The 16,482-nt window shown below is 33.5% G+C and overlaps 1 protein-coding gene across 1 annotated transcript in view; it reads left to right on the top strand.

Annotated features, from left to right (window-relative positions):
• The window catches only part of LOC107044862 (terminal nucleotidyltransferase 4A), a 19,967-nt gene extending 4,988 nt beyond the window's left edge, over positions 1-14,979 (top strand). The window contains exons 2-8 of the mRNA XM_015266915.1: positions 6,436-6,606; positions 6,705-7,062; positions 10,651-10,797; positions 10,922-11,115; positions 11,876-12,029; positions 12,120-12,258; positions 14,523-14,979. Coding sequence (XP_015122401.1) covers positions 6,436-6,606; positions 6,705-7,062; positions 10,651-10,797; positions 10,922-11,115; positions 11,876-12,029; positions 12,120-12,258; positions 14,523-14,731 — 1,372 coding nt within the window. The 3' untranslated portion in view covers positions 14,732-14,979. The remainder of the gene's footprint in view (positions 1-6,435; positions 6,607-6,704; positions 7,063-10,650; positions 10,798-10,921; positions 11,116-11,875; positions 12,030-12,119; positions 12,259-14,522) is intronic.
• Positions 14,980-16,482: the final 1,503 nt, after the last annotated feature.

Raw genomic sequence — 16,482 nt, 5'->3', positions numbered from 1 at the left:
CCGCTCTTTCTTTTGAGCCAAAAAAAACACACACAGGCGTATCAAAAGGCAACTGCGTGAAACACACAGGCGTATAAAAATGCAACTGCGTGAAACACACAGGCGTATAAAAATACAACTGCGTGAAACACACAGGCGTATAAAAAGGCAACTGCGTGAAACACACAGGCGTATAAAAATACAACTGCGTGAAACACACAGTAGTATAAAACTTCAACTGCGTGAAACACACAGTAGTATGAAACTTCAACTGCGTGAAATACACAGCAGTATGAAAATTCGGCTGCGTGAAACACACAAACTTCACGCATGCGTGGAGTGTATGGAGTGTACGGGAGTGATTCACGCAATGGTGCGAATAGTCACGGCCTTCACTTTTTCTATCAGTGTAGAGTGAAATTGTATGGTTTCTTTTTCATTTTGAGGGTACTTTTTCATATTTTAAAAGGAGCTTCGATTCGTTCAAATCGTACCAATTGGTCAGGAGATATTGACGATTCAAACAGGTTCATTTTACCTCATCCCTTTTCTAGTTTTGAGGAAAATTCGTTCGATGGTGATTGTTTGGTAAAGGTGGAAGGGAATAATGACTTTTGGAGTTTTTAATTTTTTTCATCACTTGTACGTAATTTGAAATTTTAATGTGAAAGTGCGAAAAATGCCACTTTCCACACATTGTGATGAAAAATAGGGTTCGACACTCGTGCGAAAAGTGTTCTTTAACTTTCGAAAGGGTAGCAAACCTCCGACGAGTCCAAAAATACTTTTGCGCACTCGTATCGAAATATACTATCATTTGGAAAAAAATTTTTAGAACTTCAAAATGATTTGGTTCATTCAAATTGTACCATTTGGTCAGTAACGAGGGGCTGGTCACTTGTGAAATCACCGGACTATTCAATTGGAAATCAAGGAAGAAATCACCAGAAATCACTGGAAATCAAGTGATTTCCATTTACGGTAGTGATTTCTAATGACTCCTGGAAATCATCGGAAATCAGTAGAAATGATAAACAAATCAGGTGATTTCAGAAATAATTAAAAATCATCGATGAAAGTGAAACCCAAATTTTTTATTCGAGCCCACTCATACGATCCGATCTGACCCTCATGACCTTATGCACATCTCAAGTGGAAATTTCACTCAGTTAGCTTGGGTCTAGATCAATTTTAGGTCCAACACTGGTCAGAATTTATTGATTAGACTTTCGGATCAGGATCTGATGAGATTCTGAATTGAGTATCTGGATCCAATGTGGCGGAGGGAATTGTGATCCTATTCTGATCAGTCAAATCTCGACTAGATCCGTATCGGATCCGTTGCTATTCAGAAAGATCGGAGCCTGGAATTTTGACCAGGCGCGGATCCAAACAAGCATTACATTTCTGATCCAAAACTGATCAAAGTCAGGTTTTACTGGTCAGTCTCTTATTCTATCCTGATTTGAATTTCCACTCAGGATTGTCATCAGATTCTTACTATCACATCCATAAGATCCTTCTAAACTCTTTGGTTCCCCGAATCGTACCCATATGCGATTATCGACAGATGCCCCACTTTGGCCCCGAAATCATGATTTTTCGAGTGATTTCTTGAAATCAAGAAATCATCAGAATCTACTAAAAATCATGGAAATCACGAAAAATCAAAAGAAATCATGATTTTCAATTTGTATTAAGTAATCACAGAAATCATTCTAGAAATCACACATTGTGAGAATCATTGAGCCACCCGATTGAGGAGTGACCAGCCCCTCGGTCAGTAGATGTAATAATTCAAAAAGGTGCACTTTTCTTATCTGGCCTTAATTTTTGTTGATATTTCATCGATGGGAATTGTTTGGGGACAATGAGAATGAATTATGGTAAATTGTGATGACAATTGTGACATCTTGCAGATAATTCTGAGGTTTATTGATACCTTCGGTCTTTTGACACATTCTGCGATAAGCACAGTAGTTTTATAAATATTCACATAATACAGTGTACGAAATTTGAGAGTTAATTTTTTTACGATTGGAACATTTCGTGGCGAGAATTCGATTCAATTAATGACATTTGTAATTTGGGATCGATAAATCACCATAATTTTGGCACAGATACTCGGACAAGAAAAGATAAACTGAAGCTTCAGGAAATGGTCGGGAGAATGAACGTTGAAATGCTTTGCCATAGGAAAAATTTTCAACGCTGTACATATTCATATACTATTTTATGGATATGTTTAACGGAATAAATTCTGGGAAATATTCGCAAACAAATTTAAATAGAATTTTTAGACTCATCTACTTGCAGTTATACAATTTGACAATTGTCGAAGAAAATTTGCCTTTCCTCTGAATATTTATTTTCATAACCATTAGAGACAAATAAACATGAAAAAATGAACAGAATTTGTGGAAACTGAGGAAAAAACTTAACGAGACGATTGATACTGAGATAAGTTCTGAGGAAGTTATTTCTAATAAAATCACTGGATAGAACTAATATGCATGGTATTACTAAAACATCTTTGGGAGAAAAGGAGACAAAATTTCAATTCCGTTTAAAAAATGTATTTTATTATTTTTTTGAGCCCACAAACTCCCGAAATATTCGCAAAATATCGTTAACAAAATTTAAAAAAATAATCTTCTGTTCATCTCTCACTATTTTTAGTCTATGCCTAGGTACTATTTGCTATCAATTTTGGTGGTTACGGGTTGATGTGGTATTTTTCGACTTTGAAGGTCGTTTTGACGACAAACAATGCAAAAAACGTTGGCAATTCAATTGTTAAAACCGAGTTCTCTCGGAGACTATTCTAGGCAGGAAAAAATAGTTGAAATAAAAAATGTTTCTCTTGTCAGACTAAAAATGTTCGCACGTATGAATGTTTTCGTACCTCCAGTATTTTCCGAGATATCAGAATGTCAAATATCACGCGGAAATGCGTATGGCAAGTACCCTGCGCGCTCCTACACCGCGGGTCTACAATCTAGACAATTCTTTTGACCCTCAATATCTCCGGAAATAATCAACATAGGAAAAAAAACACTAGAGTATTCATGTTCAGTTTTACAAGAGGAACCATCTGCATTTGAAATATTTTTTTCTACTTAGATAGTTTCCAACAAAAAACTTTCAACAATTGAATTGTTAATAACTTTCTTTTCATCACTTGTGCGTAATGTGAAATTTTACGCACGCGCCGAGTGCAGAAAATTTCACTTTCTACACATTCTGATGAAAAATGGGGTTCGATACTCATGGGAAAAGTGTTCGTTGGCCCATGGAACAAAGAGCGCCGCCCACGGGGCAAAATAGTAGGGGAGGGTAGGGCAAAACGGACCAGGAGAGCAAAATGGACCACTGACAGAAAATTGGTGTTCTTTCCCGATAACTTCCATGCATATAATCGACTATGTCGCAGGGTAAAAATTTCCCGAGCGCTTGCGCGATATTTCCTGCGAAACTTGACGCATATCCGTTGTATGCAGGGAAGTCTGGGGGAAATACTCCGATTTATTTTGAAGCTCCAGGGGTATTCGGTGTCGTCGTGGTACAATCGAGGTACAATCCCAACGGGAAATTTCCAAACGACGAGCAATTATCGATATAATTCTCTTTTGATGGGACCACCGAACGTCGAATACCGCAATTCTATTGGCCGGAAGGGTGGTGGGGGAAATAATCGCTAGAGTTTTCTCTCCGTGGACACCCGTAATCTTGGAAATGAATACTGAATGCTACCTAGAGACTATTGACACGAGGATTATTCTACCAACAATCATTTGAAATATCAAAATACTGAGTACTTGATGTTTGCAGAGTGAAAACAATGCCCCAATACTTCGAATTCCATGCAAATGTAAACGTAAACAGAACTAGCCGATTTCTGTTTTGTCGATTCTGAGTTCAGGAAGAGTTTCTAGGAAATTCAGCAGAAGATAAGAAACTAAATTTTCTGTGTAAATTCTAATGCTCTTGGAATTTATTGATTTATTCTTTTTCATTTTTTCTTTAAATTTCCCAATTTAGGAGACAAAACGAATGCCTCATATCATTTTATTTTGGAGACAAAATAAAATATTAGTATTAGTATTTTTACAAAAATTTAAAAAAATAAAATATCAGTATTAATATTTAGCTTTATAATGGCAATACCATAAAATGGTAATACTCTTTTATTTTGTCATTTTTTTATGGTGCGATATTTTTAAGATGACTAATATTAACTTCTAACAAGATTAATAGATTTTTGTGCTGTTATTAGACCTTCGCGAATAGTTTTAGAGTAAATTTCTCAAGAAATCGTTCTTCACGTAATCGTACTATTTACAAAAGAAAAACTTCCGTCCACACAAAAGTTCATTCCTCACAATCTATGATCAGAAATATCGTACATAACAGCAACAATCTGAAACACCAAAATATTGAGTATTTGGCATCGCTAGAACGAAAAAATTACAAACACTCAGATCTATTCTCATTTCTATACAAATGTAAACATCAACGGAATCAAGAGATTCTCGTTTCGTTCTGTTGATTTTACGAAGAGACTACAAGTTTCCAAATTATATTTACAAAATGACCCTCGAAAACATTTAAGTTTTATCTTCTTTTCATTCTTCATTACTGATAATGGTAATTTCGACTGAAGAATTAATGATAGGATTGTGATGAAGGCATTGAGCGCAAACGACAAGAAAAAATCAACAATCGGATCCCATTTAGACCATGTCCTATATTTTGCGCTAAATTCGATTTCATTTCAGATTTTTTTTTATCGTTTGCAGTAAGAAAGCTTCATCATAATAACCGCAGCGGCCAATAGAATTATTTCATGTAGGGGAGGGTGGGGCAAAACGGCCCCCCTTCAATTGTCAATAACTTGTGAATGACATTGTGAAAATTCCCAGTTTCAACTTTATTTTGAAGATAATTTTTCATTCTTCAAAACGAGCTCCAACTCATCCCAATCGGATTATTGAATCGGAAAATATTGACGATTGAAGGGGGGCCGTTTTGCCCCATCCTCCCCTATCAATAGCGATTTAAGGATATCCAAGTATCTTTTACAGTTTGCTACAGACCACACTATAGATTCAACCATTTTCAATCATTAAATTAGTCAATTAAATTACTTGAGAAAATTTTGCAAAAAAACCATGAATATTCAGCGTCATTCAAATTTCACTTTGCCCAGAATTATTTTTTTCAACATTTGCGGTTTTAAATAAATAATTGAAATTATTTAAACACTCGGAAACATAATTTTTTTAAGCATTCAGTCGATTTCTGGTAAAATTCAGACTATGAATAAATTTGTTACAATTCCGAACAAATGATTTTTATGGTGGAAAATTGATTGTTTATAAATGTGGACATCCGCATGAAAAGGGCCCACTTTGACGGTATTGGAGTTATGTATGTTCCGATAATCTTGATCAGATTTCTCACATTTTGAGCCCAAAATCAACCCGATAGAATGAAAACTGACGTCAGTATAGACGATCAAAAAAACAATTTAACATTGGTTTAAATGGGAGATGTGGAGAGAAAAACGTGAATATCTCGGAAACTAGATGCGACAAAGTGGGCCCTTTTCACGTGGACGTACACAAATTATTAATAGAAGATGTTCGTAATTTTTAAAAATCGCAAATTTTTAATTATTTCATCAATTTTCCTCCAGGAAGTCAGGGATAGTGGAGACATAAAAAACACGATAATTTATTTAACTAGCGAAGATCTGATAATAACTTGTAGTATTTGCATTTTCTTTGTTGTCTCAGGAAGCTAATATATCTTTCTTTAGCCATTTCTCCGGTCAAATTTTCAACATTTATAGTTGAAGATATTGTAGTCTGCCATTTTTTTGTTGAAATTTTTTCAAGGCGAAACAATTTTTCCGGCCTTGTGACGAAAATAGGTAATTACGATACATGGAAAAAAAGGGCACGTTTCTTTTTCGCACCAGTATCATAAAATATCCTACACTTCATCCTACACTTCGTCAATATCCTTTGATTGATATATGGAATATATATATATATATATATATATATATATATATATATATATATATATATATATATATATATATATATATNAATATATATATATATATATATATATATATATATATATATATATATATATATATTTCACACGCATATATATTGTCCTTTTATGAAGACCGATTATTTTAAAAAATTGAAAATAATTAATTGAAAATGAAAAATTCTTTATAGATTCTTTTACTCTACTTCGCTATTCACTTCAATCATTAGTCGAATTCTCTTTGATTCATTATCAATATTTATAAGATATTCATGAGAAAATGAAATTTAATGAATTCCATTTCTTCATTTCAACAAATGAATAGATCAGCGCGCGCATAGATCTTGTATTATTAATAAGAAACACTAATGAATGTTTTTTTATGCCTAGACTCCACGAAGAGATTCAAGATTTCTACACATACATGTGTCCATCACGAGAGGAGCATTGTCTTCGAGTACGAGTAGTCAAAAGAATAGAACAAGTTATATACGATCTCTGGCCGGACTCGAAAGTCGAGGTCTTTGGTAGTTTTCGTACTGGTCTCTATTTACCCACCAGGTAACCTTGAATGTTATTTACAACATTTTTTATAATTAAAAAAAATCAGCGGAATTCTTGACATCATTCACATGGGCAATTTCTTCTGTTTCACCCAGTGATATCGACCTAGTGGTGATCGGCAGGTGGACAAATCTGCCTCTACGTACCCTCGAGAGTGCTCTTCTGGATCAAAATATTGCCGAGCCATCGTCGATAAAAGTATTGGACAAAGCAAGTGTACCGATAGTTAAATTGACTGACAAAGAAACTGAGATAAAAGTTGATATTAGTTTCAACATGAATAATGGAGTCAAATCAGCGGAATTGATTAAGAAGTACAAGAAACAGTATCCAGTGTTGGATAGGCTCGTTATGGTACTCAAACAATTTTTATTGCAGCGTGATCTTAATGAAGTATTTACTGGCGGTATTTCGTCATACAGTTTGATTCTTATGACCATCAGTTTCTTACAGGTATTATTAACATTTTTTAAATAAAATTAGCAAATAGTTATTGATTAAGATTTCATTAAGCCCATTAAAAACCAATAAAAGAGGTGCGATTGAAATTATTCGCAAAGTGAAAAAGTTTCAGTTGCGAGAACTATCACGTAATTTCAGGGATACTTAACACTGAATGAGTGAAACAGATTTACTTGAGGGAAATTAACCAATTTGATAGAAGGAAATTCAATATCTTTCACAAAAGTTAAAATTTGTTCGTGGTCGTCAGAAATATTTCTAGAAGAATTCGAACAGTTGACAGGAAAGAATATAATCTATCGTACGACAATCATTTGATCTGAGAGATCTCCACCGGTTTATACCATAGACAGAATACTTTGACGAGGAAAGAATATTTTTAAAAAATTGTCCCCTCGAAATTATTTAGTTTTGCCAATAACACAGTTTTCGGCCAGAAGGAAATTGATTCTCTACGACAAACAATCTTTTCAGGGGAACATGTAATTTATCGGCAGAACTAAATTTTTTCTCTGTCCACACTAAGAGAAAAACAGCCGAGTTCTCAAACAAGTCTTGCGCCAAATGAATCGTTCGTTAAAAATTATTTTAAAAAATTTTTTTTGTTTCAAACATGCGAAGCGTGCGAGGAGAGTTTAAAATTTTTATTGCCAAAATAGACTTAGTATTTAAAAAAAAATTGTATTTTGTGTGCAAGCAAGAAATGTAATTTCTAGCACTACTTCTTCGTTATTCGATGCTCCCATACGTATTTTGCTCCCGGCAAATGCTCATTTTATATGAAACAAGGGATAGTACACGCACGAAAAAATTTAATAGAAAAACCTATCGAATTCGTTAGAAAATTCTATTGAATTTCCATTAAACTTGCTATTAGTTTTTGGCTGATTCTATTGACATGTTCAATAGAAAACATTCAATAGAAAAATTCAACAGAATTCGATTTTTCTATATAACTTATTCTTTTCATATATTTTCTATAGAATTTGCTCGACTCAAATTTTCCAAGTTTTTTTCATTTTATTTTTCTTTTCTTCTCATCAAGAAAATCAAACGAAAAAACAAAGAAAATTTGAGCCGAAGAAATTGTATAGAAAATATCTCAATAGAATAAGTTATACTGAAAAATTGAATTCTATTGACTTTTTCTACAGAATATTTTCTATTGAAAATTTTACTAGAATCGGCCAAAAACAATAGAACAGTTCAATAGAAATTCAATAGAATTTTCTAACGAATTCGATAGGTTTTTCTATTAAATTTTTTCGTCCGTGTAGTTTGTCGCTGCGGCTATTCAACAATCATAGGCAAAAAATGATTTCTAAAATGAAATAATACTAATGATATGACAGTAATCATGGAACTTAGGGACAAAATATTTCTTGATAAACTTCTCTACAAACGATATTTTTATCTTGAAAAGGCACCGTCTTGTATCAATGATCCGCCTCTTGAGCTAAATATTTCGTTATTGTGGAACGCAGAGCAATTATTCATGTTTGAGACTTCCAAATTTGAAACAAACTATTATGTTTTCGGTAATTTTTAACTAACGATTTTGTTGGCTCAAACAAAACTTGTTTGAGAACTCGATCGTTTTTCTCTCGGTGTAGGGGCCGTGCCCCCTGAACTTGTAAAAATAAGTGATTGCTCTTTGACAACTATCAATTTTTTCGCATCCTTTTTTCCGTGCTCACTGATTTTTCCCTCAGAATTGAAAGTACAGATAGTTCTTCGTCTAACTACGACCAAATGGGTGCATTAGTTCATAATCGTTACGAATGAAACTTCATGGAACCCATCCGAAACTAATGAAATGGGTTTCGATTGTTCGCTGAATGGACAAAGTTTTAGTTTTCATGGAGACTATCCCTTATTGTCAGGGATATGCCCTTTGAACTTACGAGAAAAAGTTATTGTTCGTTGACTCGTTATCTTTTTAAGAACTTGAAAGTACAAATTATTTTTCCTCTCGTGACGACAACTAAGTGGATACCTAATGAGTTAATAAAATTGATCGATTTGGCTGGATTCCATGGTCGCGTGATAATGAAGAAGCGAAGTCAGAGATTAAATAAAAAAATCATAATGTGACTGAAGTTCTGAGGAATTTTTGCTTCAATGCTTATCAATCAGATGATTACGAAATGATTCGTTTGTGGGGAAAAGAAAATTTTACATTTTTTCCCCTGAATTAGTCGTTATCGAGATAATTGAACAATTAACAAGTAGAATACGTTACGTCAAGTCTAACTTCACAACGACTTCCTTATCTAGAAGATGAGTGGTTTTAGCTGAAAATATCAGGGGTCTCTTGCAATGAGCTCTATCCATAATTTCTCTGAGTCATTTATTCACGAGATAATTCAATAAGTCAGCGGTATTCGGTTGATACCAAATAGAATTTTCACCCGGAAAATTCAGTAGTGAAGTGGTCAAACGATTCAAGTCAATTTCATTCTAGCGCCAGTTCTCGATGAATATCTCAAATTCGAAAGGAGTTGGCAAAATTTTCCTAAAAATCTTTTTTGTAAAAAAAGGGAAGACTATCGAGAAAGATCTTACACAAATTTCGCTACCTTTCTTAAATTCCGAGTTATTCAGCAAAAACTCCACTGGGAGCTGAGTCGCCTTAAACCGATTGACCACTTCATTATTGAATTATTGACTTGTCGACAATCTGAGACTTTCATGTTCAGAAAACCACAAATGTGTAGGAGAATGAGTGTTATCTGTTCTACGCTGATAAAAAGAAATCATTTCTGTCAACTAAATGTCTACTGAAAAGAAGTAAATTTGTTCTCAAATATTTAATTCTCTAATTGTTTGCAGATCCTCCAAATTAGGTTCCATACGTTATTTTTTTTATCGTTATTTTACATCGCTTCGACTCGGTTAGGGTATACTGCGATGATGATCAAGACTAAAGTCTTGATCATCATCGGTGGTTAGATCGCACCATTCTACCCGGTCGGGATTTAAACTCAGAACCTTTCGCATGTGAGGCAACGAACTTACCCGCTGCGCCAATCCACCGGGCACATTCCATACGTTATAATTATGATAATTATGTTGCATATGGCCTTGTATGAATTCGTCAACAGTTATTCACATTTGCAATTATTACAAATTTTCTAAGAAAGCTATCTTCATTTAAAGCGAGTAGGGGTGTAACCCCCTAGTTTAAAAAAATAATTGAAAAAACCATTTGATAGATCAATTTCTCACACTCATAAAAGTTAGAATTCATCGAAAAAATTATCAATGATGAATAATTTTTTTTTGAGCTTTTTGAATTTACTTTTTGCTCAGAACACTCAACGACTCAACTGGAGTTGATTCATACTACTTCAAGGAAATTTGAAAACTGAGTAATGTTTGAAGGCTTTTGTTCGAGGTCATATGCAAAATAATTGTTACATACTTCTCGTAAATGAACATTTATTTGTCAGAAATATTTCTTCTTCGTGTGTTCCTCTTTAAATCACTCGTTTCTGACATGAATGCATTAAGAACCCTAATTGTACCTGAAGATTGAAGTTTTTTTTTGTTAATAAAATGAATTTTTTATTATTTCAGTTACATCCTAGGCAAAATGCATTCAACGCTGAAGCTAATCTGGGTGTACTTTTGATTGAGTTTCTAGAGCTATACGGTAGAAAATTCAATTATGTTAAGACTGGAATTAGAGTTAAAGATGGTGGTACTTACATATCTAAAGAAGAGGTAATGAAAGCTATTTTCGCTTATGATCCCTGTGATACAATATTTGTTATTTATCATCTTGGGTTTCGTCAGTTTTTCGGATTATTTTGTTGGAGTCGAAAGTAATTGAGGTGGAATTTTTCAGGTCCAACGAGATATGATTGATGGTCACAGGCCGTCCTTGCTGTGCATCGAGGATCCACTCACTCCAGGCAATGATATTGGCCGCAGTAGTTACGGTGCTCTCTATGTTAAGGATGCATTTGATTGGGCTTATCACGCACTTTCTCAGGCGGTTAGTCCGCTCAATGTCCTTGTCAATGACGCTAATAAAGTCAGGTAAGATGAATGCATGAAAAAAAAAATTTTTTAATTCAGTGTAACGATTTTTGAAGCCTATTCTATTCTGTTCCGCTTATCAAGTAACGTAATATGATGTCTATGTATATTTTTTTATGTACTGTAATGTTTTACAGTAATTCTAAAAAACGATAAATTGATTTCTGACTAATAAAAAAATATATAGGGGAGGGTAGGGTAAATTTATTGATATTTTTTTATGAAATACCTCTTAACAAAATGACACGGTGAAGGTACATAATCTCTTATAGAAATGGCACAAAAAACAAACAGAATTTTTGAGTGGAATTCTAATAAAACTTGGATATATTTTTTTATTTTCAATTACTTGAAAATTCTGCGGAATTTGATTCTGAATAGTCATGTTTTGATTGAAAATTCAAGCAAGGTTGGGAATTCTTGTTTTCCTTCTGCTCCAAAAAAATACTGAATTTTCAGTAAAATTCGAATATTAATAAACAAAAAAAACGAAATCTACCAAATGAAAATGCAGCGGAAACAACTTGGAAAATTTACGCTCAAGAATTTCTATAGAACAATCAAAATTTATTGGTTTTTTATGAAATATCTCTTAACAAATGCAAAAAACAAACAGAATTTTTGAGTGGAATTCTAATAAAACTTCGAAAAAGTTATGGAGTTCCAATCGAAATTCAATGGAATTTCTTAAAGAAAGCGCTAGGTTTTTTCTATTAATTTTTTCCATGCGTGTATCCACTCATGTTAATTTTTGCTCCAGTATATTGGGACGAATAATTCGAGTAACTGACGAAGTCATCGAATATCGTAAATGGATCAAGGAAACATTCCCACCGTTGATTGGCGAATTAGACTCGCTGTCGAGTTCAACTGGCTCAGAGGCCTCTACCCTCTCAGCACCAGCTAGTGATACAGTAAGAATCGAGAATCAGAGAGTCATTGGGCTGAAGAGGCTTAATTATAACGATTTTGAAAAATGATTTCTAATTATTTTTATTTTTCAGGATTCTGAGTGCAGTCGAGGAAACTCACCCAACACAGGCAGCAAAGTAGAAGATCGAAATAAGGACAGGAATGCATACAACAATCACAACTCCAATCAGCATCATCATTGGAAGAAGCCATACAAACCGAGTGGTCATGGTAAATTATCCCAACTATTTGAAAGTAACTAGAGGAAGGTATAATGATGGTAAATATCTCAGTAATCGAATGGGAAAACCAGACAGTTTGATGCAAACTATTGTAGAAATATCTACAATCAGTGAAATTCAGAGTTCCAGACAAAAATGTCAGATTTATTTTTAATTCATAAGATTTCTTATGAAAAAGTTCATTTGAAAATCTCATTTCCGAAATAGTCTGTGAATTGAGATGTCACTTCAGTAGCGAAGCGGTAAACCGAGTGGAGTCGATTTTGACTTTTGGCCAGTTTTTGATGAATATCTCGAAATCTAAGAGAGATAGCAAAATTTTGGTCATTACCTTTTTTGTAAACCTCAATTAGCTCTACAAAAAAGGTCAGAACAAAAATTTTTCTATCTCTTGTAGATTCTGAGATATTCGTAAAATCTGGCCAATACTCAAAATCGACTTAAGACCCGCGCGGATTATCTTTCGAACGTTATCTCGGTTATTTTTCCATCTTCATAATGTAAAATATATTACAATTGACATTGGATTTTACATCACGCAGGAGTCCCTAAAAATTATGATTGTACAATTAAAAAAAGTAGGAAAAAAACTGAACATTTTCAAAGAGCGTTTTTACTAAGATTAAGAAATAAGTCCGATAGAGAGGAAATAGTGAATGGATAATTGACCCTGGTAACTAACGATCTGACAGCCATTGACTATTGTGACAAATGACGACCTAACAGCCATTAGATACATCAAATTATTAATTTGCAATTCCTCCCTATTGGGTTTATTTCCCAATATTATTCAAAAACGCTCTTTGAATATGTTCTGCTTTTTTTCAACATTTTTTTGATTGTACAATCATAATTGTTGGAGAGTCTAGGGCTATGTAAAACTGAATAACAATTGGAGATCATTTCAGATTATCAAAAAAAAAAAACCAAGACCACGTTCGAAAGATAATCCACCCGGGCCTTAACCCGGTTTACCGCTTCGCTACTGATTTCATCATGTATTTGCTATTCTTGCGTGTATCTGAAATACGAAGGGGTTTATCCTTTTTTTTTCATAAGACTAGCTCCTGAATGCCCTCTTATTATGCCTTTTTCCTGTCAGATTTGATGTTTCTTTCTTCAATTAATTATCTATAATCATTCTTATTGCAAATTTGCATATTATAATAAATTATTTTCTCATGTTGTAAGTTCTATGCCCACCAAATGAGATTTTATCATAATTACAATTCAATTCTTTCTAGAACACACGTTAGAGTGTGAATTTCTGGAATTCAATGTTTGTTAATGCTCTGGTAAAAAGCTATACCCACACCGCTATCAATTTTTAGTTAGTTCACATGATATTCATTTGATCTATTAGTCATCTCATCCATGCGATTTCGTGCTTAGAATATTGTCATCTAGTGTTTTCAGTACCAAATTCAAAATTAAAACTTCATTTAGAATATTGAGTGACAGCTTCTTTTTCATTATTAATATGATTTGCTCAAAGTGAAAAAATCGATCATCATTGTCACTATATTGCATTCGAATTCTTCTATACTTAACGTCAAAAATGTGAAATAATCTCATATTTATAGCTATTAATTATAATCAACAGTGTTCGAAGAAAATCTTGGTAAACGCAATATTAAGAAAGTAGAATTATCCTATTTTCCATGACCCAAATTATTTGGACAATTCTGATTCGTTTATTCATGTTTAATAGAATGATATTCAATTCTCTTTTGTTTGTTAGACGGGATTCATGAAAATTCGACGCAAGATGATTGTATTTCGATTCGAGACATTACTCGTACTTCTTTTTTGGAAAGAAGGATTTCGTCAGAAGTCTGGTTTTATTACCCATAAAAATTTTCCTATGCGGCAGATCTCTACATTCTATTTTCAAATCACGTCTTGTCAACATGAATTTTCGAAATAAACATTTCTCCTTAATGACTATTTCTAAATCTAAATTAGGAAAAAATTTTCAAAGGCCTCATTCGAAAGAATTTTCGAGATACGATTTCAAGATTCCATTCCAATATTCAGAGGATACCAAAGTAATTCATTTTGATGATTTCATGACTTTGATGATGGAAAAAAAATGTAACGAAATGTTTATTCACTGAATCGTAGACTTCCTCAGCCTCAAATAAAAGTAGTATCTATGCAATAATTATATAATTCAGCAAAGAATCATTACCAACGAACAAAAACAATAAAAATCATATTTATTAATTGTTTAAATTGTTCTTTTTTTTTCAGTCAATCATCAGCACAACTCAAGAGGTACTTATCCCCGTGGCGTGAACAACAACACCCTTGGCCAGAACAAAATGAAAAATGCTCAACACAACACCAATTCAAACACCCAAAACAATAATGGCGGTAGCCAGAGTCCAGGATCAAGAGTACAAGGACCAAAACGAAAGAAGTTCGTCAGCCATCGTGCACCAGGTGACTGTGTGCGGTGATGAAAAACGTATCCCTCCTTCCCGTGTTAAAAGTCCCACAAATATATGAAAATATATTTTGCGTTTTTCTCCACTGATGAAAAACAAATTTAAAAATTGATAACAACACAAAATGTCGAGTCCTCGTCGTTTGTCTTCGAGGGAACTCGTCCAAGTCACAGTGTGAATAATCCTAGCAATAAAAAAAAACAGGTAATGTCTTAAAAACAAAATCGAAAAAAAAGTTTAATTATAAAAAAAAACTGATCGTCGTCGTCGAAATGGAATTTGAATTTTATGCATTTTATTTCGATTTATACTAAAAAGAAAAAAATACAAAAATGACAAAGAAATAAAAAAAAATAAAAATAAAAAAACACAAAAATAAAAAAAAAGGAATTAGCATTTGACGATGGGGCGATTGGTCTTAAATGGTTATCGATGGTGGGGGATTTTAGCACCCCCTTGATTACTACCCTAGTTTAATTTTCTGCTTTTATGTGTTGAAACGTAAACGATAAATCGACTCGTCTCATTCTGTTTTGTTAATAATTAAATTCTCTTGAGAATGAGAGATTTTAGAAGGAGATGTTAAAGGACATTTTTTGTGGGAATAGTTTCCCTTTACCAGGCTTACAACTCTACGACACAATTAGCACAGAAATCCTATCATTTTCACCATGGAATAATAATAGTGCAATTACCTTAGAATTAAATGGCTAAAAGAAATCATCAAAAGGAATTTTCTTAGAAAATTTTATGGACTAAAATGGAGTCTTGACATTCTCCTTTGAATCCACTCAATTGGGAAATAATTGCACAATTGGCACAGACATCTTATAATTTTTACAATGGAATTGGTCTTTAAAGAGATGACTCTAGGCGAAATCATCAGGAGGAATTTTCTTTTGACATTTTTCTCTACAATTATTCTAATCGCAAAATGACAATTGCATAATTTGCACAGGAATCATGTTATTCATATCAAAAATCAAATGTCTATCCTAATGACACAATCATCTCCATAATGAATGGATCTAGAGAGAAATGTCAATGGACTTTTTTGCAGGTAACTTTGTTGGCTACAAAAAGGTCCTCTGACATTTTCCCGGGAAGTCACTCAATCCCAAAGTAATCCCATAATTAGCACAGACATTCTGTAATTATTATAATGGAATTGAACATCGCTGTCAATAACACAATTATTTCTGAATTTAATGACTGAACGAAATTATCAGAAGAAAATTTCTCATGGAAATTTCTTTACTGCAAAAAATCTCTTGACGTTTTCCCCTAAAATCCCTCTATGACGGGATATTGGCGCAATTAGTAAAGACATTGAATTTACATTTTAAATTTTTTTCTGTTTTATTGGTGCATTTTAAAGTTAGATGTCTGTTCTAATTATGCAATTATGTCGTGATGGATGGACTTGGGGAGAAGCGTCAATGGACATTTGTGTAGGGAACTTCATTAAGTAAAAAAAAATTCCCCTGTCAGTTTGCCTTGAAGTCACTAAATTTCAAGGGGAATTAAACGTTACTGGTAAGGGTGGGCCCATTGGAAATTTGAAGGCCTTCGATTGATGAAAATAACTATTGAGCGACTTTTGATATATCATGGGGTACCTAAAAAACTAAAAACAATTCCGTACTCAACCCATTTTGCTCTGTACGTCAGGCGAAAACGTCCTTTTTCGTGTTGTTGGCATTGAAATGCTCTTCGCATCACAAGTTTCACAGTTTTTCGAAATGTGCGTTAGATTCCATAGA

This window comes from Diachasma alloeum, unplaced genomic scaffold (genome assembly GCF_001412515.2).
Source record: "Diachasma alloeum isolate Michigan unplaced genomic scaffold, Dall2.0 Dall_scaffold_00828, whole genome shotgun sequence".
Lineage (NCBI taxonomy): Eukaryota > Metazoa > Arthropoda > Insecta > Hymenoptera > Braconidae > Diachasma > Diachasma alloeum.
This window is presented reverse-complemented; position numbering and strand designations above follow the sequence as displayed.